The 25,654-nt window shown below is 48.8% G+C and overlaps 1 protein-coding gene across 5 annotated transcripts in view; it reads right to left on the bottom strand.

The window, feature by feature from the left end:
* The window catches only part of PRMT7 (protein arginine methyltransferase 7), a 285,356-nt gene that overhangs the window by 61,659 nt on the left and 198,043 nt on the right, over positions 1 to 25,654 (bottom strand). For 4 of the 5 annotated variants that reach the window (XM_075325671.1, XM_075325672.1, XM_075325673.1 and 1 more), the window contains exon 14: positions 7,991 to 8,080. The exons of the other annotated variant lie outside the window; for it this stretch is intronic. In XM_075325671.1, the coding sequence (XP_075181786.1) occupies positions 7,991 to 8,080 (90 nt within the window). The remainder of the gene's footprint in view (positions 1 to 7,990; positions 8,081 to 25,654) is intronic. 5 annotated transcript variants of the gene reach the window in all.

The raw sequence follows: 25,654 nt of genomic DNA, 5'->3' as shown, positions 1-25,654 counted from the left end.
CGTTGGCATGCCTCGAGGGAGGGTGCCTTGACGAGTAGATCGTCCAAGTAAGGGATCACCGAGTGTCCCTGAGAGTGCAAGACTGCTACCACTGCTGCCATGATCTTGGTGAACACCCGTGGGGTTGTCGCCAGACCGAATGGCAGAGCTACGAACTGAAGATGGTCGTCTCCTATCACAAAACGTAGAAAACGTTGGTGCTCCGTAGCAATTGGCACGTGGAGATAGGCATCTTTGATGTCTGTTGAGGCAAGGAAGTCTCCTCGAGACATTGAGGTAATGACGGATCGGAGGGATTCCATCCGGAACCGCCTGGCGTGCACCTGATTGTTGAGCAGTTTTAGGTCCAGAACAGGACGGAAGGAGCCGTCCTGTTTTGGAGCCACAAAGAGATTGGAGTACAAACCCTCGCCCTCGTTCCTGAGGGGGGACAGGGATCACCACTCCTTCTGCTCTTAGAGCGTCCACCGCCTGCAGCAGGGCATCTGCTCGGTGGGGAGGTGGGGCCGTTCTGAATAATGGAGTCGGAGGACGAGAACAGAACACTGTCCTGTGCACGTGAGCACAATGTCCGTCACCCACCGGTCTGTGACCTGTGGCAGCTAAATGTCGCCAAAGGCGGGGAAGTCTGCCATCAACCGCGGATGCGGAGAGAGAGAGAGGGAGCTGAGAGTCATGAGGAGACCGCCTTGGTAGCGGTTCCTCCGGCTGCCTTCCTTGGGCGTGATTGAGCCCGGCCGGAATCTGAGCCCGTCTGAGGTTTTGTAGCCCTTTTGCACGAGGACAATTGGGACCTGCCCGAGCTTGGGAAGGACCGAAACCTCGACTGTACTTTTAGGACAGCTTTAATAGGGTAAGTCGCAGTGCAGACATTGCGGGGTTACGGACGCCTCTGCGGTACAGATGTACATGTGCTCAAGGCCAGCTGCGCAAGAACAGCTGAACAGGTTAGGTTGCCTATACGGCTGTGAATGCCGGAGCAACCGACACGCCGATAGCCTCCTAGACAGATTTCAACCAGAGTCCATCTGTCTGTGAATGGCAACTTTAAGTGAAGCCCCATCTCCAGTGCAACTATGTCTCTAGACGCAAGCCTGGAGATTGGAGAATCCACCTTTGGACCCTGGGTCCAGCGCTTGACCACGTCAGGGGAAAAGGGATAACGTGTATCTTTAAAAAACGTTTGGAGAAAACGCTTATCTGGTAAGCGTGGTGTTTCTGGACTGCTTCTCTGAAGTCAGCGTGGCCAGAAAAATACTCCATATCCGTTTGAGATACTGAAAAGGGACTTCTCCTGCTGTGAAGCTGACTCCTCCACTGGGGGAGCTGAGGGAGAAAGATCCAACCTTCCATTGATGGACGCTATAGGATCATTCCGTTGTATTCCGTTGTATTCCGGTGTATCCGGATTGAGAGCGATGTCAGGATCAAAGTCCTGGAGAGCTGCCTTATCATACAGAGAGTCCTCCTGGGACCCCCCCGTTCCAAATGAGGTTGGTCAGGAAGATTGCCCATGGCCTGTCTGGACTGCAAGTCTCTATCTTATGACAATATATCCGTCGAAACTGCAACTCCGTCCCTGTCCTTGGACAGGGTTGACAGGTGGTTTCTTTGGCCACGACTAGTAGAGACCCCGGCAGACGAAGTGCTAGAGACCCCGGCAGACGAAGTGCTACAGGGGAGCATGCACACAATGGGACGGTGTCATGAATAGCATCCCATGTAGTAAAAACAGCACTGAAAATCTGTGTTGCTTTTTTGCCGCTGCCGACTAGCCATCTAGAAGTATATAGCCAAGAATGGTGACCGTACAGTGCAATGTATAGCATACAAGCATAAAGTACAAATGAACACTGCAGCACAAGCAATACAAGCAGCATAGAAGCCTATGCCCTGGCACCCCTGCTCTTCTGCTGCTGTAGACTAGTCATCTAGGGGAATATAGCCCAGAAGAGTGACCATACAGTGCGATGCATAGCATACAAGCACAAGTACAAATGCACACTGCAGCCCATGCAATACAAGCAGCATAGAAAAAAACCTGTGCCCCAGCACCCTTGGTTTTCTGCTGCTGTAGTCTAGCCATTCCAGGAGAATATAGCTAAGACTAGCGACTGTACAGTGCAATGTATAGCATACAAGCATAAATACAAATGAACACTTCAGTACGTGCAATACAAGCAGCATAGAAAGCCTGTGCCTTAGCACACCTGCTTTCCTGCTGCTGATGTGTCGCTCTCCAAGCGGGCATATAGCGACCTATGCAGTTAAAATACACATGTACACACTGCAGTATATATTGGGGTCAGCACTATGTGTGCCGCTTACCGCCCGCCTATAAGCGGGTGTATGGTCGCCATAGTCCTGCCTGGTTGCCGAAAGTCCGAGCTCGTACTGCAGTAATGGCTGCCGGCGTCTTCCCCAGCTCGTGTGAGGAGGGGCGGGCCGTGGGCGTGCCCCAAGTCAGAGCGGGAATCCGGCGTCCGACAGTGTGCAGTGAGAGGGCTGGAGCATGTAAATAAGGCTCCAGCCCTCGGCGCTGCTGATTGCTCAGCGCCTGTCCCCTTCCCTGAGTGACAGGGAGGGGGCGGGAACGAAGCGGCACTAGGCCGCAGAAGCCGGGGACTGGATTTATAAGCGCCGCCGCCGTAAAAGCGCGGTCGGCGCCCAGTCCCCGGCGAACTACAAGTCCCAGCCGCGCCGCCGCTCCCGGAGCGTCCGGCGCGGTAGTTCCCAATACACAAAGTCACTCAGCAAAGCTGCAGTGACTGTAACCCTTTACTGTCCCCGGCGCACTAGCACACCCAGCAAGTCTGGAGTGTGCTGTGTCTGTGTGTCCGGGGACACAGAGTACCTGTAATGGTGCAGGGCCATGTCCCTGAACGGTACTCCAGCTCCGTATCCAGCAGGTTCAAATGGGTCTGTGGATGGAGCCCGGCGTCAGAGCTTTGAGGCCGGCAGGATCCCACTTCCTCAGAGCCCCTCAGGGGGATGTGGAAGGAAAGCAGCATGTGGGCTCCAGCCGCCGTACCAGCAAAAGGTACCTCAACCTTACAACACCATCAACGGGTGAGAAGGGAGCATGCTGGGGGCCCTATATGGGCCCTCTTTTCTTCCATCCGAAATAGTCAGCAGCTACTGCTGACTAAAATCTGTGGAGCTATGCATGGATGTCTGACCTCCTTCGCACAAAGCTTGAAAACTGGAGAACCCGTGATACCACGGGGGGGTATAGCCAGAAGGGGAGGGGCCTAGCACTTTTTAGTGTAGTGCTTTGTGTGGCCTCCGGAGGCAGTAGCTATACCCCAATCGTCTGGGTCTCCCAATAGAGCGCTGAAGAAATATTCTTTACAGTTAGAGCAGTCAGACTGTGGAATGCCGTACCACAAGAGGTAGTAATGGCAGATACTATAACAGCTTTTAAAAAAGGGCTGGATGATTTCCTTAGTGCACACAACATTGTTGGTTATAAGTGACAAAATGTAGAATTGGTAAAGGAAGGTTGAACTAGATGGACCTAGGTCTTTTTTCAACCTAACTACTGTGGAACAATATTCCAATCTCTGATGAATATATTTGATCGCTTTTTATTGGATCTTTTAGGGGGGTGCAGAGACAAAAAAAACAAAACAATTACAGTGTTTTGAATGTTTTTCTCTTCACAGGGGAAAGGATTGGAGATATATATAATTATATCTATATCTCTATATATCTATCTATATCTCTATATATCTATCTATATCTCTATATATCTATCTATATCTCTATATATCTATCTATATCTCTATATATATATCTATATCTCTCTCTATATATACAGTGCCTACAAGTAGTATTCAACCCCCTGCAGATTTAGCAGGTTTACACATTCGGAATTAACTTGGCATTGTGACATTTGGACTGTTGATCAGCCTGGAAGTGTGAAATGCACTGCAGCAAAAAAGAATTTCTTTTTTTATTTTTTTTTTTTAAATTGTGAAAAGTTTATTCAGAGGGTCATTTATTATTCAACCCCTCAAACCACAAAAATTCTGTTTGGTTCCCCTAAAGTATTAAGAAGTATTTCAGGCACAAAGAACAATGAGCTTCACATGTTTGGATTAATTATCTCTTTTTCCAGCCTTTTCTGACTAATTAAGACCCTCCCCAAACTTGTGAACAGCACTCATACTTGGTCAACATGGGAAAGACAAAAGGAGCATTCCAAGGCCATCAGAGACAAGATCGTGGAGGGTCACAAGGCTGGCAAGGGGTACAAAACCCTTTCCAAGGAGTTGGCCCTACCTGTCTCCACTGTTGGGAGCATCATCCGGAAGTGGAAGGCTTATGGAACTACTGTTAGCCTTCCACGGCCTGGACAGCTTTGAAAGTTTCCACCTGTGCCAGGCTTGTCCGAAGAGTCAAGGCTAACCCAAGGACAACAAGGAAGGAGCTCCGGGAAGATCTCATGGCAGTGGGGACATTGGTTTCAGTCAATACCATAAGTAACGTACTCCACCGCAATGGTCTCCGTTCCAGACGAGCCCGTAAGGTACCTTTACTTTCAAAGCGTCATGTCAAGGCTCGTCTACAGTTTGCTCATGATCACTTGGAGGACTCTGAGACAAACTGGTTCAAGGTTCTCTGGTCTGATGGGACCAAGATCGAGATCTTTGGTGCCAAACACACACTTGACTTTTGGAGACTGGATGGCACTGCATACGACCCCAAGAATACCATTCCTACAGTCAAGCATGGTGGTGGCAGCATCATGCTGTGGGGCTGTTTCTCAGCCAAGGGGCCTGGCCATCTGGTCCGCATCCATGGGAAGATGGATAGCACGGCCTACATGGAGATTTTGGCCAAGAACCTCCGCTCCTCCATCAAGGATCTTAAGATGGGTCGTCATTTCATCTTCCAACAAGACAACGACCCAAAGCACACAGCCAAGAAAACCAAGGCCTGGTTCAAGAGGGAAAAAATCAAGGTGTTGCAGTGGCCTAGTCAGTCTCCTGACCTTAACCCAATTGAAAACTTGTGGAAGGAGCTCAAGATTAAAGTCCACATGAGACACCCAAAGAACCTAGATAACTTGGAGAAGATCTGCATGGAGGAGTGGGCCAAGATAACTCCAGAGACCTGTGCCGGCCTGATCAGGTCTTATAAAAGACGATTATTAGCTGTAATTGCAAACAAGGGTTATTCCACAAAATATTAAACCTAGGGGTTGAATAATAATTGCATCATTTGTCCAACTCTAGAACCAACATTACGTAGGAATAACACCTAATAACTGCAAACACCACAGAAAGAACACTTGGGAAGGTGCATAACCTAAATATATTCTTTTATTTCAATTATTCCAATCATAAAATTCCATATACAAACTACACATATGTATACAACTGGGTCCAGTTCGTGATCACACTGGACTGGCTCCTATACCGCATTAGTAGGTTTCAATTGCTGCATAAACTGTTTATGGCTTATAGTAAGCCTCCACTAAATTTCTGTTACTTTTTCCTTAATATATAATAACTCTCTCCCTTCTAACCAGTTCTCTGTAAGTGCATTACCCAGAGCCTGCGGCCGCACAATGCATCTGGGGATTACTACCTTAATCCGATCACTGTATATAACGATAGTGGTAAAAAGTGGGGCGCAGCTGAAACTGACCTGTATAGTGTTACTAGCGGTTGTGCCGTCCTCGGTCCCGACGCGCGTTTCCCTAGTTCATCAGGGGACGTGTGCCCTGATGAACTAGGGAAACGCGCGTCGGGACCGAGGACGGCACAACCGCTAGTAACACTATACAGGTCAGTTTCAGCTGCGCCCCACTTTTTACCACTATCGTTATATACAGTGATCGGATTAAGGTAGTAATCCCCAGATGCATTGTGCGGCCGCAGGCTCTGGGTAATGCACTTACAGAGAACTGGTTAGAAGGGAGAGAGTTATTATATATTAAGGAAAAAGTAACAGAAATTTAGTGGAGGCTTACTATAAGCCATAAACAGTTTATGCAGCAATTGAAACCTACTAATGCGGTATAGGAGCCAGTCCAGTGTGATCACGAACTGGACCCAGTTGTATATATATGTGTAGTTTGTATATGGAATTTTATGATTGGAATAATTGAAATAAAAGAATATATTTAGGTTATGCACCTTCCCAAGTGTTCTTTCTGTGGTGGTTGAATAATAATTGACCCACACTTTTATGTTGAAAATTTATTAAAATTTAACTGAGCAACATAACTTGTTGGTTTGTAAGATTTATGCATCTGTTAATAAATCCTGCTCTTGTTTGAAGTTTGCAGGCTCTAACTTATTTGCAGCTTATCAAACCTGCTAAATCTGCAGGGGGTTGAATACTACTTGTAGGCACTGTAAGTAGTGTTACGGGTGTTAGTGATGTTGTGCGCCACGGGCAGCGATTTGCCAGTGGCGCACAACTGACGGGGGCGGGTATGCTCGCTAGCGATATTGGTACCGATATCGCAGCATGTAAAGTACCCTTTAGTATACTTTTTGGTCCCTCAGTTATTGGAGTCCTTCCATATATGGGTCTACATGTAAGACAGACATACTTAATACCTCCCATGTCAGTAGTTATATAAGGCTTCTTTAACCCCTCTTCCTGCAGACAGTTTTGGCCTTTATGACAAAACCCAATTTTTTTCAATCAGACGTGTCCCTTTATGTAGTAATAACTTTGGAATGCTTCATCTTATCCAAGTCACTCTGAGCCTGTTTTATTGTTATACAATGTACTTTACTGTAGTGGAAAAATGTAAGTCAATGTGTTTTGCCTTAAGTTATAAAAATATCTGAAACTTGCCAAGAATGTTGAAAAATTTAATTTTTATGCCCTCAAAACAAATAATTGTATCACATAAAATGGTTAATAAATAACATTTATGATATCTATACTTTACACTCACATTTAAAACCCTTTTCTTCTCTTAGTATGTTAGAAGGTTTTGATGTTTAGCAGACCCGGGGGCACTACTTGGACCATGGGCTTTTAGGTTAAATCATCTGTCCCATATACAAGCTGAATTTTTCTGCAAATGAGGAGATTCAATATAATTAAAGGGAACCTGTCAGCAGAAATTTTGCTTTAAACCTAAAGTTTCCCCTTCTGCAGCTCCTGGGCTGCATTCTAGCAAGGTTCCTATAGTTTTTGTGCCCCCTTTTAGACCAAATTAAATACTTTATAAAGTTGTACCTTTTGGTATGCAAATCTTCTAAATTATCCATGGGGGTGGGCTGTCTGGTGTCAGGTACTGTCCCTCCTGCCGATTTACGCTGTCCACCAACGCTCCATTTCATACTTCAGGACGCCGCCCAGTGCGCCCGTGGTCCTGCGCATGTGCCGTGCGACTGTACCGGGACTGTGCACTGTGTGCACAGTGTGACCGCTGGTGACATGTTGCGCAGGCACGAGATTATGGGCGGCGCTGTGACTGTCATCAGCAAGTGCCCGCCCATAATCTCGTGCCTGCCCTTTCTCCTCTGCCTACAGCGTTCTGCACAAGCGCTGGCCAGATGACCCGACGTCACCTCTCGTAACCGGTGGTGTCCTGCTCTGCTCCTCCCATCTATTTCCTGCTCCAGGGCAAGATGGGAAAGAGGTGACGTCGGGTCATCTGGCCAGCGCCTTTTCTTTGTTTTCCCCATATTCATCTCTCCATTTGGGCTGTTCTGAGTTCAATTTCAAATGTGTTCAACGGTTTGTTTGTTTTTTGAATGTTCACCGTTATCAACAGCGTTTGGGATTTCCAGATGTTTTACAGGAAATTGGTCAGGTTTTTCCAATGTAATCTGAGGCCATCAAGCTGTAGGGGCATAGACCCCAATTCCTGAGATGTGTCACTTACTAGGCTGCATGTTGCACCTTTTATAGAATCCTTGCTTTGCCTGATGTAGATATAGCAGTGGTCAGAGATAAGATACAAAATTCTGATAGTATTTTATTATGTAGCAACATATGTAGCAAAAAGCATTACCTTTCTGTCTCCAAGGTCGGCTGCAATAACTTTATCTGGAGATTTCTGTAAGATGTGAATTGTCTCTTTGAGATTGTTGGTTTCTAAAAGCTGTATGGGGAAGAAATATAGAAATATGTAGAGCTGGGATTAGACAGGGATCTTAAGCTGGTGTCACACATAACGACGACGACAACGACGTCGCTGCTACGTCACCATTTTCTGTGACGTTGCAGCGACGTCCCGTCGCTGTCGCTGTGTGTGACATCCAGCAACGACCTGGCCCCTGCTGTGAGGTCGCCGGTCGTTGCTGAATGTCCAGCTTCATTTTTTGGTCGTCACTCTCCCGCTGTGACACACACATCGCTGTGTGTGACAGCGAGAGAGCGACGAAATGAAGCGATCAGGAGCCGGCACTGGCAGCTGCGGTAAGCTGTAACCAGCGTAAACATCGGGTAACCAAGGGAAGACCTTTCCCTGGTTACCCGATGTTTACGCTGGTTACCAGCCTCCGCTCTTGCTGCCAGTGCCGGCTCCTGCACTGTGACATGTGGCTGCAGTACGCATCGGGTAATTAACCCGATGTATACTGTAGCAAGGAGAGCAAGGAGCCAGCGCTAAGCAGTGCGCGCGGCTCCCTGCTCTCTGCACTGACATGTAGCTGCAGCACACATCGGGTTAATTAACCCGATGTGTGCTGCAGGAGAGCAAGGAGCCAGCGCTAAGCGCGGCTCCCTGCTCTCTGAACTGTGACATGTAGCTGCAGCACACATCGGGTTAATTAACCCGATGTGTGCTGCAGGAGAGCAAGGAGCCAGCGCTAAGCGCGGCTCCCTGCTCTCTGAACATGTAGCACAGCGACCTTATGATCGCTGCTTCTGCTGTGTTTGACAGCTAAGCAGCGATCATAACAGCGACTTACAAGGTCGCTGTTACGTCACCGAAAATGGTGACGTAACAGCGACGTCGTTGTCGCTGTCGTTTAGTGTGACACCAGCTTTATACTGACTAAAGCACAGGTATAATTGTACTGGCAGGAGATATACCTTCATAGACGGGGACCTTAATTTACTAGCGAGGGAGACAAGGTATTCTTTCTTGCAAGTGTGCTGCCATGTTTACAGCTTATTGGTGAGAGTCAGCCTCTGATCAGCTTATTTTTTGTGTTTTTCCAACAAAAAGAACTTCTGACAATCCCATATGTTAACAAGTTTGAAGCTAAAAGGAATCTGTCAGTATCATAAACAGTCTTAAGCCGTCTATGTGGGTCATATGAAGCTGAATACAATGATACGTTGATATCTGTTATCTGATGTCTTATTTCAGTGAAACCCATATTTTTTTGTATATATTGTAAATCAGGTGTTAAGATCTATGAGCCTGACACACATCGCCCTGCGAATCTGCCTGTAGAGGTTATTTTTTAATAAAAGGGGATGTTACTAGTGTGAGACATGTAAATAACCCAGATCAGCAGAAATAAACATTGCCTCATTACAAACATGTCTGCAGCTGCAGCTCTCACAGCTCTGCTGAATGTCTGTGGGAGGGAAAATGAAGCACTATGAGAGGACAAATGCAAATATCTTTAAAATGGTTTTCCATCACTTGGACAACCCCATCTCAATTAGTGTTTCCCCCTTGTAAAATAATGACAGACACTTACAGTACACTCACCTCTGGTGTAGCTCCAGCGGTGTCAGCACTGGCTCTCTCGGGGCCTGAGTGACATTATGTCATGCAATCCCTGCAGCTATTCAGAGGACACTTCACTCACCCCTCCTTCGGATGTAGGTGAAATTTGTAGAAAGTGAGCTGCGGCTGCAGTCACTTCATCTGGAGGTCCGATTTGTCTGAAGGAGGGGAAAGTGAAGCCAGCAGTGATTGACCGCAGGGATCAGATGATATAATGTCACACGAGCTCAGAGAGAGCCAGTGCTAACACTGCTAGAATGGAGGGGAGCATAAGTTTTGTTATTTTACAAGGGGGAAACATACTGACTGAGACGCTGTTATCCAAGTAGTGGACAATCCCTTTAATACTGTACTGTATCAGTTATAATCATACACAGCTCTGCACTGAGATCAGGAGTGAAGACTGTCTGTCCTTACATGTCTCACATTAGTAATGCCCTCTCTCTCATTTAAAATAATCTCTGAAGGTAAAATCAGTCATACAGATCAGTGTCCTACCCATAACCTGGAGAAGCTCATTCACATATATTCATACTTAGGAGATTTGATGCTACTGACAGATTCACTATATGATAGAGAAATCTGAAAGCAACAACATTGGTGACATTTTTCCCAATTATTTTCAACTTTGCAAATATTTTATAACAAGAGAAAACCTGAATAGACTTCCAGTGCCTACAAGTAGTATTCAACCCCCTGCAGATTTAGCAGGTTTGATAAGATGCAAATAAGTTAGAGCCTGCAAACTTCAAACAAGAGCAGGATTTATTAACAGATGCATAAATCTTACAATCCAACAAGTTATGTTGCTCAGTTAAATTTTAATACATTTTCAACATAAAAGTGTGGGTCAATTATTATTCAACCCCTAGGTTTAATATTTTGTGGAATAACCCTTGTTTGCAATTACAGCTAATAATCGTCTTTTATAAGACCTGGTCAGGCCGGCACAGGTCTCTGGAGTTATCTTGGCCCACTCCTCCATGCAGATCTTCTCCAAGTTATCTAGGTTCTTTGGGTGTCTCATGTGGACTTTAATCTTGAGCTCCTTCCACAAGTTTTCAATTGGGTTAAGGTCAAGAGACTAACTAGGCCACTGCAACACCTTGATTTTTTCCCTCTTGAACCAGGCCTTGGTTTTCTTGGCTGTGTGCTTTGGGTCGTTGTCTTGTTGGAAGATGAAATGACGACCCATCTTAAGATCCTTGATGGAGGAGCGGAGGTTCTTGGCCAAAATCTCCAGGTAGGCCATGCTATCCATCTTCCCATGGATGCGGACCAGATGGCCAGGCCCCTTGGCTGAGAAACAGCCCCACAGCATGATGCTGCCACCACCATGCTTGACTGTAGGGATGGTATTCTTGGGGTCATATGCAGTGCCATCCAGTCTCCAAACGTCACGTATATGGTTGGCACCAAAGATCTCGATCTTGGTCTCATCAGACCAGAGAACCTTGAACCAGTTTGTCTCAGAGTCCTCCAAGTGATCATGAGCAAACTGTAGACGAGCCTTGACATGACGCTTTGAAAGTAAAGGTACCTTACGGGCTCGTCTGGAACGGAGACCATTGCGGTGGAGTACGTTACTTATGGTATTGACAGAAACCAATGTCCCCACTGCCATGAGATCTTCCCGGAGCTCCTTCCTTGTTGTCCTTGGGTTAGCCTTGACTCTTCGGACAAGCCTGGCCTCGGCACGGGTGGAAACTTTCAAAGGCTGTCCAGGCCGTGGAAGGCTAACAGTAGTTCCATAAGCCTTCCACTTCCGGATGATGCTCCCAACAGTGGAGAGAGGTAGGCCCAACTCCTTGGAAAGGGTTTTGTACCCCTTGCCAGCCTTGTGACCCTCCACGATCTTGTCTCTGATGGCCTTGGAATGCTCCTTTGTCTTTCCCATGTTGACCAAGTATGAGTGCTGTTCACAAGTTTGGGGAGGGTCCTAATTAGTCAGAAAAGGCTGGAAAAAAATTAATCCAAACATGTGAAGCTCATTGTTCTTTGTGCCTGAAATACTTCTTAATACTTTAGGGGAACCAAACAGAATTCTTGTGGTTTGAGGGGTTGAATAATAAATGACCCTCTGAATAAACTTTTCACAATTTAAAAAAAAAAATAAAAAAAGAAATAACATTCTTTTTTGCTGTAGTGCATTTCACACTTCCAAGCTGATCTACAGTCCAAATGTCACAATGCCAAGTTAATTCAGAATGTGTAAACCTGCTAAATCTGCAGGGGGTTGAATACTACTTGTAGGCACTGTATGTGCCATGATAAGAAGTCTGTTTGTTTTGTTTCTTTTTCCAGATTTTCTACAACTCTCAGAATTGAAAACAAAACAGGAAAATTAAGAGATGAAATCATTTTTTCCCAAGAATAATTTTTATCACTTCCCAGACTTGCAAAAAACGGATTTTTGTGTACTCACCATAAAATCGTTTTCTCTTAGCCATCATTGGGTGACACAGGACCATGGGTGTTATGCTGCCTATCCATAGGAGGACACTAAGTAGATGCAAAAGCATAGCTCCTCCTCTGCAGTATACACCCCCTGGCCGGGCCAGGCAACCTCAGTTTTAGTACACAAGCAGGAGGAGAAAAAAAACAGTAAAAACTTCTCAACAGAGGAACATGAGAAAAGAAGATTCATAACCAAATAAGGTACTGAGAGAACCAAGGCCCAACAGGGCAACAGGGTGGGTGCTGTGTCCCCCAACGATGGCTAAGAGAAAATGATTTTACGGCGAGTACACAAAAATCCGTTTTTCTCTGACGCCTCATTGGGGGACACAGGACCATGGGACGTCCTAAAGCAGTCCATGGGTGGGTAAACAATAAACAACGCAACCCAAGGACTAGGAACCAGTCCCAGATAGCCAGGAGCGCCTACTGAGATAGGTACTCCACTATCGTTTGCAGAATTTTCCTACCTAGGTTCGCCTCAGCCGAAGCCTGGGTATGGATTCAGTAATGCATTGAAACAGTATGTAGACAAGACCAGGTCGCAGCCTTACACCTCTGTTCCACTGAAGGCTGATGCCTAATGGCCCAAGGGGCGCCAACTGCTTGCGTGGAATAAGTCCGCAGCCCACTAGGAATGGGCTTAAGTTGCAAGCGGTAGACCCCCTGGATCGCAGAGCGAATCCAGTGAGCCAGCGTTGCCTATGAAGCTGCATGTCCTTTCTTAGGCCTTTCAGGAATGACGAACAAGGAGTCTATGTTCCTAAAGGGGCTGTCCTGGGTACGTAATATCTGAGAGCCCTCACAAGATCTAGCGAATGTAGAAACCTTTCCACCCTATGGACTGGGTGTGGACAAAAAGAAAGTCATAACAATGTCCTCGTTCATATGAAATGGGGAAATAACAATCGGAAGAAAATCTGGAAGGGGGCGTAGAACCACCTTGTCCTGATGAAAGATCAGAAAGGGTTCGCGGCAAGAGAGTGATGCCAGTTCCGAAACTTGTCTAATGGACGTAATCGCCACTAAGAATGTTACCTTCCAGGAGAGAAGAGCAAGAGAAGATTCCTTAAGAGGTTCAAAAGGGGACCTCTGGATACCGTCCAAAACGAGATTGAGGTCCCATGGGTCCAGCGACCGTTTATACAGGGAAACTAGATGGGAAACACCCTTGAGGAAAGTCTTGACTTGCGGATTGCAAGCTAGGCGGTATTGATAGAATATTGAGAGAGATGAAATCTGCCCCTTAAGGGAGCTGAGGGCCAACCCCTTTTGCAACCTGACTGCAAAAAAAAAAATAATCAAGAATTCTGGGGATCGCCAGAGGCATAGGTTGGACATTAGATTCCCTGCACTGGAAAAGGAAAGTTTTCCATGTACGGTGGTAAATATGGGATGAAGGCCAGCTTTCGGGCACTGTACAAGGTGGAGATGACCGCAGGAGAGAATCTCCCTCTTTTTAAAGTCCAGGTCTCAATGGCCAGGCCGTCAGCTTCAGGGCTCTGGAGTTCTGATGGGAAATGGGCCTTTGGGTCAGAAAGTCTGGGATGCTTACGAGGCGCCATGAGCAATTGTACTAATTCAGCATACCAGGCGCACCTGGGCTAGTCCGGTGCTATTAGTATCACCGGGACTCCTTCTGCCTTGATCTTCCTGATTACTCGCGGCAGCAGGGGCAGAGGCAAAAAACATGTAAGTTGTACGGAAACGACTTCAGGAGACTAGAGCATCCGTGCCAATGGACTGTGGGTCACGTGACCTGGCTAAGAACGCGGGTACCTTTGCGTTCAACCTTGAGGCTATTAGATTATTATTATTTATTTGTAGAGCACCATTAATTCCACGTCTGGTGTACTCCAGTGAGTGCAGATGTGTGGGAACACTTCTGGGTGGAGAAACCACTCTCCGGCGGCCAGGCCTTGGCGACTTAGAAGGTTCGCCACCCACTTTTCTACTCCCGGTATGTGTAACGTTGAAAACACAGGCCCCCGTCGATTTGGTCCAGGTGAGAATCCTGAGGACCTCGAGATAAGCTGTCTTGCTGCTGGTACCTCCCTGCTGATTGACATAGGCCACAGCTGTTGCATTGTCCAATTGGACCCGAATCAAACGACCTGCTAGCATAAAAGGGGAATGACCTGAGCACGAGAAGATCGCGCTCATTTTCAGGATGATTTCTGGGAAGGGAAGACTCCTGCGGTGTCCAACGTCCCGAAGCAGTGTGGAGCCAGTACGCTGCTCCCCAGACTAAGAGGCTGGCGTCCGTGGTCAGGAGTAGCCAGTCCACTTGGGGGAGAAACACCTCTGTTACTTACCGGTAGCCGGTTTTTCCAGAACCCATGACAGCACCACGTGAGAGAGGGATCCGCCCAGCGAGGACAGGAAACCATTCTGAAATAAAAGGGCGGTACCTCTCACCTTCGTCAGTTGATTACCGAGAATTGAGAGAACCTCCAACAAACGTTAGAACTTAACTCTATCACCAACTATAACACACACATGCACACCCAGAATAGTGTACACTAAGGATGAAAAGGGAGGGATTATATGGGTGCTGTCATGGCTTCTGGAAAAACCGGCTACCGATAAGTAACCGAGGTGTTTTCCCCTCACCCATGACAGCACCACGTGAGAGATTTCCAGAGAATAACAGATTAGGGAGGGACCAACGTCTCAAGCACCCTTCTACAAAACGAGACATCAGCCGAGGAGGATAGATCCAACCGATAGTGACGGAAGAAAAAGGAGAATGTGAAGACCAGGTAGCGGTCCTACAAATCCGGTCAATAGATACCTGTTTCTTCTCAGCCCCGGAGGGCGACACCGCACCGGTGGAATGGGCCCTTAAGCCCTCAGGGAAGGCAGCCCCACTAGATGAGTAGGCTAAGCAATGGCCTCCCTAATCCACCTAGAGATAGTGCAGTTTCACACCCACAGACCTTTTCTACTACAGACAGGGCTATGAAAAAGGACTGTGTTTTCCCCACACTATGTGTCACTGAGATGTAGAGAAGCAGGGCCCTAGGAACCTCCAACGAATAAATCTGTTTTACCCTGGTATTGGTAGGATGGCCGCAAAAGATGGGAGGATTATACCCTGCGTGCTATGGAATCGAGAGGCGACCATTGGGAGAAAGGATCCTATTAACACATGACCCGGCCTATCGTTGAACAACTGAGCGCAGGGCTGTACTACCGATAAGGCGCGTAAGCACTAATTCTACGAGCGAACGCCAAGGCCCAGAGCAAAATAGTTTCTAATGTCAGCAACGTCAGGGAGATTTTTTTTTTTTGGCAATAGGTTCAAAGGGAGGACTCGTGAGGGCGTCCAACCCTAATTTGATCCCCCGGTGGAACTGTAAGGCATGAACTCACAAGCCCAATAACCTTGAACCCACCGGTTTGTTGCCAGTTTTCCAATGGATAAGGTTCCTAGGGCAGAACAGGAACCCCTAGAGTGTACACTGAGAATCCTAGAGCAACCCAGTCTGCAAGAATGCCAATGTGCATGGAATAGGAAATCATACCCAAGGGACCATTTGCAAAGTAGGGGAACTTTTGCCACCCTCTCCCATAGAGTGTAGTGGTAACCGGTTTATGGCTCTGCAGCAAGGAAGAGACCGGGTCAGAGGAGAACCCTTGCGCATCAGCCACAACCTCTCAAGTTCTAAGCTGTGAAATGAAAAAACCCTTTTCCTGCACGAGGAACACAGGTTACTGCACTAACAGGTCCGGAATCCCCGGCAGAACCCCAGGATCCGGGACAGACATTGTCCTCAGGAGAGAGAGCCATGGCCCCTTGGGCCAGAAGGGGGCGAGGGGAAGGAACCTCGCCCGAGCTTCCCCGAGCTCTTGGAGAACCATCGAGAGCATGACAACAGGGGGAAGGGCAGAGGCTATTCCGAAGGTCCATGGAATGGAAGTGCATTCACCGCAAGGGCCGGACTGCTGGGATCATAGAACAAGAGGTCTATATGCCAGTTTAGCCTGGAGGAAACAGGTCCCTCCGTGGTATTCTCCACAGAGCCACTACCGTTGAAAAGATATGCGGATTCAGGGATCATTCCCCTTGCCGCGGTTGATGGCGCCTGAGGGAAGCTGCCAACTACAGGAATGGCCCATCGGGATTCAAACCCACAAGCTCACACATCCAAGGCCACAAGCTTACAACGAGACCATGGAACGAACAATGGCATTTAGAATCCTGTGAAGTGTAGAGCCGAGGGGGATTCTGCCCGCCCAGTAAAGACCATAAGATGCCAGAATTAGGGATGGGGAATCGTGCCAAGGAGACGGTAGACTGAGTGGCTGACGGCAACCAAACGAGCTGCCCCTGGGGGGGGGGGGCAAAGGGAATTTAGTGCTCGTTCTTCAGACCATAGCGTCAGGAGGCGTGAGGGCTGTGCTGCTTCCTGCGCTGACCACCAGCCCAGGGATATCTGCACCTGGAGGCGAGCATCCCCAGCCGTACCGGCTGGCATCAGCAGTGACCACCTTCAGATACCGAGGTAGCCAGGAACCCCACAGACAGGTTGCCTATGGACGTCCACCAAAGCAGGGAAGTCTTGACTGGCAAGGAGAGAATGATGTCCCCTTCGAAATATCTTCCTAAGGGTTTTCCTTTTGTGTTTTTTTTTTTTTTTTGTTTGGCAGACAGGATTTGCTATTGGAGAGCCCTGGAGTGGAACAGGCCCCATAGAGCCGCCGGTAAGCACAATATAGTGCCCCGCAGGGATATAGTGTGTCTCAGAGACATGATGGCATGGCAGAGTGCCCCCAGGGCCTATTCTGACACCTTGAGTATCTACTCTGCTGGAACAAAAGGGATAACCTTTGGAAGGGCTGCTTGGCGTCGGATACGTTCTCCAACGCATCTTCCAGCTGTTTACCAAAAGGAGCAGATCGACATACGGCCCTGAACATAATTTATGCTTGGTTTGCAGGAATATGGGACAGCCCTTCAACCATAATGCCATTCCGGCCAGATTAGACAATCCTGCACAACGGGCTCCCAGCCTGATAGCATCGGCTGACGACTCTGCAAGAATGCCGCTGCTCCCTGCAGCAGTGGTAAGTTTAGAAAAAGATATACTCCAGAGGAGTTGTATCCTTCAGCTGATCTACAATAGTTTGTAGCCAGATCCTGAAAATCATGGGCCGTGCAGGGATTTGGCAATAGTCGGCTCCAGAATTCCTGCTGCTGTTTCCCACAAGTGCGTGCATACGGGAGCGTGCACATGGGACCTGGAGAGTGAGTGCCGTAACTGACAGTAACAAGCCCCCAATGTTAGTGACAGCTGTTAAGACAGAGCTGTCACCGTGTACATGTCAATCTGTAGGCATGGACCCCAACTTATGCTGTATGTCATAGGGGTGTTGTTGCCAACCGCGGAGGCTGCCGCTGCTGAACTGTCACAAAGGAAGGGGCTGCTACCAACCATATAGCAATACATTGTGAGGATTAGCTCAGGTAGGCATAGGCAAGGTCACAGGACGACACAGCATCTTCATAAAAAATTCCAGCCGGTTATGAAAAACTTGTCATAAACGGCAAACATTAAACATAACAGGCCTCTCCTGGCTTACGGCAAAAACATAGCACAACCACATACCGCGGGCTTCCAGTCCAATACGGTCTCTATTGGAAGTGTGGCGCCTGTACACACTGGCTCCTGCCAGGGAACAACACTTGCTGTGGCTCCTTCCAAAAACCCAGAGACACTCTGCAGACTCCTGTCTGTCTCTCCACTCCAGGAGAGCTTTGGTCCAGTAGCCCCAGCACTAACCAGCCTGGCTTGCACACTACTTCCAGCCTAAACCCAGACTGAATTCCAGAGCCCCGTGTTCAGCCTCCACACAGGCGGATACATCCAGAGCTCCCTGCTCTGCTCTCACACTCTGCAGAACACACACTGAGTCTCCTAATCAGACTGGACACACCTACAGGTGGAGGTTTGATTCTCCACACCTGCACAGCACACTGGGCTTATTAAAGGGAACCTGTCCCTTATATGCAGAAAGAAGCCATTGTGGAACTACAAGTCCCATAGCAACCTCTTCAGTTTAATATCGCAGCGACCTTCTCCACTGTGACATATAGCGACCATTTACCATTTTGGTGGTCGCTACCTCACAACATATACACATTTGTAACTCGCATGCAGCAATCCATAGATCGAAGCAGAGACATTGCCATCTATGCCCCACACAAGGGGTCTCCGACACTCGGCCCTCAGGCCATATCGGCTCTCTGCACAGGGAACACTCCGTATGGAGTTTAGGAGCCACCTAATGATGCAGATGACATTCACGAAGATCACTCACCCACCACAGGAGATCAAGCGTACCGGTCCTGGAGGCTTCGTCGGAACACCCACAGGTCCCGCAGAAGTCGTGGAGCCACAAGAGGATTTGCCCTTCTGGCAATTGAGGCCGGGCAGGTCTGTTCCACTTAGAACGGTGACTGTCATACGCCTATGCTGCCGGCGCTCCAGAGAGTGTTGCTGCCTTTCTGAAGCCATCCTGGGATGTAGGCACGAACACCCGTGCTGCTCCTCCACCTTCCGGTCCCATAAAGGTGCCCCCCCGTTTCAATGCGTCCAGCGGTGTCCAGACGGCGGGCGTCTGCCCTGAAACACCGCCGCTGCTGCTGCTGCATGGGCGCCGCCATCCTCTTCAGGAGACGTCACGCCTCCTGTACCCTGCATGCCTTGCTCGCGTCCCAGAGTGCGCCACATTCGGAAGTCCTAGGCAGCAGGAGAGCGCAAGGGGGGGGGAGGAGCGGCGGTCCGGAACCCCTGATGGACCCTGCCGCACAAGCCCGCACGTACACCAGGTTCCCCAAGGGCTGGTGGACGGCGCTTCCAACTCCGAAGAACGGCGCCGCAGGACTCACCCTGCTTCTCCGGACACCGGATGGGGCTGGGTAAATACAGCTTCTGTACTTTAAACTTCTTACTTCAACCGCCGTATTCCAGAACAAGGTCTCCCATCAAGGACAGGAAACCAACTGACGAAGGGGAGAGGTACCGCCCTTTTATTTCAGAAAGGATTCCTGTCCTCGCTGGGCGGATCCCTCTCTCACGTGGTGCTGTCGTGGGTGAGGGGAAAAAACTCCTTCTCGATATGGAAGAGGACTGAAGCCACCAGTAAAACGCATACCTGACTGAAGGTGTCAGGTGAAAAGTTCGTCCAAGGAAAAGGGGCTCTTGTCCCAGGCAGCTAGAAGCGCAAGCTGCAGTGGGCTGTGGTGTTGCTAAGAGAGCAGCACTGCCTCTATAGCCGCCGCTATCGTACCTAGCACTCTCATACTGAATCGTATGAAGTGACAGGAGTACGTAGAGGGCAGTGTACCGCTTGTTGTAGAGCGGTCGCCTTGACTTGAGGGAGAAATATCAAGCCCCGAAGAGTGTCCAGGCACATGCCCAGGGAGGTGAAGGATTTTGACGCGACCGGGGATGATTTGACTGGAGTCAGAAGCCGCCCTAAGCGGGATAGGGTGCCCACAGAGATCTGCACGCTGGTTGAGCCCTTGATGAGGAGGTCATCCAAGCAAGGCAGAACAGCCACTCTCCTGGCGTGAAGGGCACTCATGGCGGCCGCAATGACCTTAGTTAAGACCCTTGGTGCTGTGGCAGAGCCGAGGGTAGGGCCACAAATGAAAATAAGAAGTCCTGAACCGCGAAGAAGAGAAACTTTGGTGAGCTGGAGCGATGGGTATGTGCAGGTACGCGTCCCTGATAGCTAGGGAAGCAAGGAATTCTCCTTCGACCACAAAGGTAATAATGGACCCTAGGAAGTCCATTCTAAATCTCCTTACGTGCACATGTTTGCTCAGGTGTTAGAGGTCCAGGATGGGACGAACTGACCCGTCTTTCTTTGGCGACCACGATAGGTATATAGCCTTGAACCTCTCGCCGTCCGGAACAGGTACCATCACCCCTCCCATTTGGAGGACGTGGATTGCTGAGGAGAAGGCCTCGTGGTGTTTTGGAGTGTTTGGGGGGGTTTGAGAAAAAAGACTGACCAGGGGATCGGGTCCAGAATTCAATGTGGTAACCGAAAGACACAAGGTATCACACCCATTTGTGGTCTGAGGCGGCGGCCCAGATGGAGAAGGACGAGACTTCTCGGTCTTTGTCTAGACTGCCAGGACGAGGTGGACTCGGGGAGGGCTGAGAAGGTCGGGCCCTGCGTGTCTAGTAAAAAACATCCTGGGCTAGAGTTGGGGGAGAGAGGTACTCTTTTCCTCCCGTGGCGTCAGACAAAAAAAAAAAAAAAAAAAAAAAAAAGAGCCTGTCCAGACGATCGGTAAACCATCGGTCTGGAAAGGAGTACTGTGAGAGGCTTCTTAGAGACAGAGTCCACTCTCCATTATCGGAACCAGAGGGCCTTATGAATAGCTATGGTATTTGAGGCGGCAATAACTGCGCAGGTAGCAGCGCCGAGGGAGGCCTGCATGAGGTACTCCGCCGCCGCAGCAATGTGAACAGTTACATCTGTGAGGGTCTGAGGAAAACTGGTAGTCCTGGTGCCTGTGCGACCCACACGGAAGAGGAGAGGGACCCGCGGCCTCGAGGCAGAACGATCGAGCTGCTCCACTTGTCTGTCTGTCGGGTCCTTGAAGGAGGATCCATCAAGGAAAAGACAGGAGGATCCTTCAGGCAGGCAGAAGCCGGGTGAGGGTCCACCGAGGCCGGATCGGCCCAGCCCTTAGAGACAGCGAAGCCAAAGGGGTACCGGGACTCCATGAGTTTACGGATACCGAAGCGGCGTCAAAAAGCTCTCTTTTTTTTTTTTTTTTTTGACGTTTCTTCACCCTTTTAAAGGAGACCGCAGGGTCAGTAGTATTGGATGGGAGATCTTCCACATGCAGAGTTTTGGTAGATTGCTACAATAAGGGAGTCAATCGCAGCTTGATCGCTCGGGGAGGTTGAAACCAAGGAATCATCCCGGTACAAACATCATTCCCCTTCCTCCGGCTCCTCAGAGACCGCGGAACATGTAGGAGAACCCCATCTGTGAACCCCAGAGGGAGACCCATGGGGGTCATGCCCTTTTTCTGATCTGCAACCGGTGAAGCAGAGGGCTGATTCTTATCCGAAGGACCCTTCATAGAGGTGTCATCGGGCTGCGTCCTGTCCAGGGGCCCCGAGGGGTGTAGGACGATGTTGCATAGCCAGCACCAGGTTCTGGGAACTGTGCCCATTCTGGGGGACTGGGAGCCGTAGGCTCTGGGCTGGCAGCGGTTGCTGCGGTGGTGGCGGGAGGAGGGGGGGGCTACAAAGGCACCGGACTCACAGAAGGAAGAGGTGCTATCATCCCCTAGTAGCTTGGCAGGATGCATTAATAGTCTTATAGTTGTTGCTGTAGTTGTGCAGGGCATAAAACATGTGACAGCAGCCCCTGGCTGATGAAACACAAACTCTGATTGTAATGAGGGAGCAATGCTCTGCAGAGTTAATATGTAAGTGAGGCTATAACTCATCCAGAACCCTGATGACCCTTTCCCCTTCCTGCGTCACAGTTCCTGTGGGAAGGAGGAGGCCAGCTCTGAGAGACGCCCACAGGCTCTGATCACAACAAGAGGGAGTAATGCTCTGCAGCAATGCTCTGCAGATCCTGTGTGAGGAGGGTTACGTGCGCTTTCGTGAGGGAGCGTGGCTTATCGAGTGTCGTAGGGGGCAGGGCTTAGCTCTGACAAGAAGGCATGAGAAAATATAATAAACAAAAAAAAATGGTGGGAAGGGACTCCCCTTCCCCTCTCCAGCCCTGTACAACAATGGTGGACAGAAAAACCTCTATAAGTGTACTGCAGCTGCGGGTGCACTTAGTCCAGGGAGTTGTCCCCTCCCCCCGCCACAGGTGGAATGCACTGCAGGTGTCTGCAATCACAGCCCATGTGCATCCAGTCAGTGTGACCTTTGCTCCAGTTTCCTGTCAGGGAGCCAAATCACAGCCCATGTGCATCCAGTCAGTGTGACCTTTGCTCCAGTTTCCTGTCAGGGAGCCAGTGTGCAGATTCTGACGCCTGCTGTGCCCAGTCACAGAACGTGTATCAACTCAGAGCCTGCCAGAGGGACTGAGGAATGCTCTGGGGCTCTGGAGAAATCGGAATGATTTCACCTCAACTCCTGTGGAGATGGCAGTCTAGTCACGCTGGTTTGGAGCGAATATCAACTCAGAGCCTGCAAGAGGGGCTGAGGAAGTTTTCATCTGCTCTGGAAAAGCAGGGCCATGAGACCTGTCGTCCAGTGAGTAACAGCCCAGGATCCAGCGTCGCAGGAGGTGGTACGGGGAGGCAACACTCCGCGTTCCCGCCTGTTGATGGTTTTGGGAAATCGGTCCCCGAAGGAACCGTCGCCGTCTAAAAGCAAAAAATTCTTGCTGCAGTAGTCTGCAGAGATGTGCCTCCTATAGACACTAAGCTAAAACTGAGGTTGCCGGGCCCGGCCAGGGGGTGTATACTGCAGAGGAGGAGCTATGCTTTTGCATCTACTAAGTGTCCTCCTATGGATAGGCAGCATAAGGGTATGTGCGCACTAGGCGTTTTTTTCACGCTGCGTTTTTATGTGCGTTTTTGTCTAAAAAAACGCACCCGCGGCTAAAAAACGCGACAAAAACGCATGCGTTTTTTGCCGCGATTTGGTGCGTTTTTTGCTGCGTTTTTGCTCACTGCGTTTTTAATCAGTGCACAATGCCATTAAAGATTGTTGATGAAAAAAAAAAAAAGGTCTGATGTAATTTCCTTCTTCAAAATGTTCATTGTATGCAGGAGAGCAGACAGCTGCAGAACTACTGTATGCAGGAGAGCAGACAGCAGCTGCAGAACTACAAGGCTCAGCATCCTCCATTCACTAGTGTATGCAGGAGAGCAGACAGCAGCTGCAGAACTACAAGGCTCAGCATCCTCCATCCAGGATCCAGGACTGTATGCAGTTTTTTGCCCAAAAAGAAAAAAAAAATGACGTGGGCTTCGCCATATTTTTGTATGCTAGCCGGGTACAGCAGGCAGGTACGGGCTGCCCCCAACCCCCAGCTGCCTATTTGTACCCGGCTGGGAACCAAAAATATAGAGAAGCTCTTTTTTTTTTAATTATTTCATGAATTTCATGAAATAATTAAAAAAAAAAAAAAAATGACGTGAGCTTCGCCTAATTTTTGAGTCCAGCCGGGTACAACTAGGCAGCTGGGGATTGGAATCCACAGTGCAGGGTGCCCAAGCTTTCTGGGCACCCCCACTGCGAATTGCAGTCCCGCAGCCACCCCAGAAAATGGCGCTTTCATAGAAGCGCCATTTTCTGGCGCTGTATCCAACTCTTCCAGCTGCCCTGATGCTGGGTGGCTAGCTGGGTAATAATGGAGTTAGGGCTAGCTGTATATTATCAGATAGCCCTAAGCACGCAATTCATGGTGTCACGCCAATATTAGACATGGCCACCATGAATTTCTAGTAATGATAAAAAAAAAAAAAAACACAACACACAGAAAAATATTTTTATTAGAAATAAAACACAACACAATTAGTGACTCCATCTTTATTGAAATAAAGAACCCCCCCTCCGCAGTAATCCTGGGTCAGGGTCCCGCGCCATCCAATCCGGATCTAATATCATCTGATCGGTTTGCTGGAAGGCAGAGCGATCAGATGATGTGTCAGGTTAAACTACGTGAAGCACATCACACATCAGCTGATTGTATAAAAGCCGATTATACAATCAGCTGACGCATCAGTAGAAAAAAAAAATAATCCTCACTTATGTGCTGTGCTGATTACCGGCAGCTCCTGCAGCGATCGATTGGACAGGAGTCTGATCCTGTCCGATCGCTGCAGGAGCTGCCGGTAATCAGCTGATGAAGTCCCCTGACAACAGGATCAGCTGATAGCCGGCCGGGCGCGAAAAAGCCGGCGAGACTACGATCAGCTGATGCATCAGGTGACTGCATCAGGTGATCCACTGCCAGGTCCTGCAAGCAAGGTCCTGCCCCGGGGAGACTGCACACAGCCAGAGCGGCGGTACCGAGACAGGGGCTGGGAGCGGGCATGGCACCGGGACCCTGCAGACAGGTGAGTGTATATGACATTTTTTTTTTTCTACTGTTCACTTTTGTTTTCGCCGCTGCCTCCACCTCCCGCACAGACATGGCGCCGCACGGAGCTGACATGCACCGGGCGGGTTGTGGAAGCAGCGGTGACGGTACCGGGAGGATTCATGCTTCTGTGTTTACCAACAGAAGGAATCCTCTTCCTGTACACGTCACTTTACTGCCCACCCATTGCGTTTATAGCTGCGTTTTTAGTCATAGAAACGCGGCTATATGCGTTTTTCATTGCGTTGTTGAACATCTCATTGAACTCAATGGGTGAAAAACGCAGTGAAAAACGCAGAAATAATTGACATGCTGCATTTTTGTGGTCACCACAAAAACGCAGCTACAAAAAAACGCTGTGTGCGGACAGCACTTCTGAAAACCCATAGACATTGCTGGGGAAGCAATGTAACTTCGTTTTCAGCACAAAAACGCGGTAAAAAACGCCGCTAAAAACGCGGCAAAAACGCCTAGTGCGCACAAGGCCTAACACCCATGGTCCTGTGTCCCCCAATGAGGCGTCAGAGAAAGTTAGAAATAACAAACTGAACATAGCACTGTTGCTGTCCCCAGTCTTTGTCACAACTACGGAATACGTGACCACTGCAGCCAATCACTGGGCTTAGTGATGTTATCTGGATAGTCATGACATTACTCTTGGTGATAGAAGAGTAACGTTAAGTTTACTTTTAACCTTTGCAGGGCCAGGAAATAAAAAAAAAACCAAACAACCCTTTAAGTATCTTTTGATATCAGATTTTAGCTGTCATAGATTGTGATTGCTGGCGACAACTTCATAACTTCCCCATTTCTAGGAGCTAGAACCATTCTGACACCCCATATTATGGACTTATTTTTCCAACACTGATTATGTTTAATGAGCCTTTCTCTATTGCTTCATTAGGGAACACAGGAAACTCTGGGTGTATGCTGCTGCCACTAGGCAAGAAAAAAAGTTAGCCACTCCTCAGTATTATAAACCCACCAACTGGGGCCAAGCTGGTCAGTTAGTGTCAAATCAGTAGAAGAAGCAACCTAAAATGAATATAGACTGGCCCAACAGACATTTAAGGGCAGGTGATGTGTCCCCCAATGAAGGCTCGGAAAGAAGGGAATTTTGTTACTTACCGTAAATTCCTTTTCTTCTAGCTCTTATTGGGAGACCCAGACGATTGGGTGTATAGCACTGCCTCCGGAGGCCACACAAAGCAATTACACTAAAAAGTGTAAGGCCCCTCCCCTTCTGGCTATACACCCCCAGTGGGATCACTGGCTCACCAGTTTTAGTGCAAAAGCAAGAAGGAGGAAAGCCAATAACTGGTTTAAACAAATTCACTCCGAGAAACATCGGAGAACTGAAAACCGTTCAACATGAACAACATGTGTACCCGCAAACAAACCAAAAATCCCGAAGGACAACAGGGCGGGTGCTGGGTCTCCCAA

This window comes from Anomaloglossus baeobatrachus, chromosome 10 (assembly GCF_048569485.1).
Source record: "Anomaloglossus baeobatrachus isolate aAnoBae1 chromosome 10, aAnoBae1.hap1, whole genome shotgun sequence".
Classification (NCBI taxonomy): Eukaryota; Metazoa; Chordata; class Amphibia; order Anura; family Aromobatidae; genus Anomaloglossus; species Anomaloglossus baeobatrachus.
Note: the sequence above shows the minus strand (reverse complement) of the source record. Positions and strands in the feature narration are given on the sequence as shown.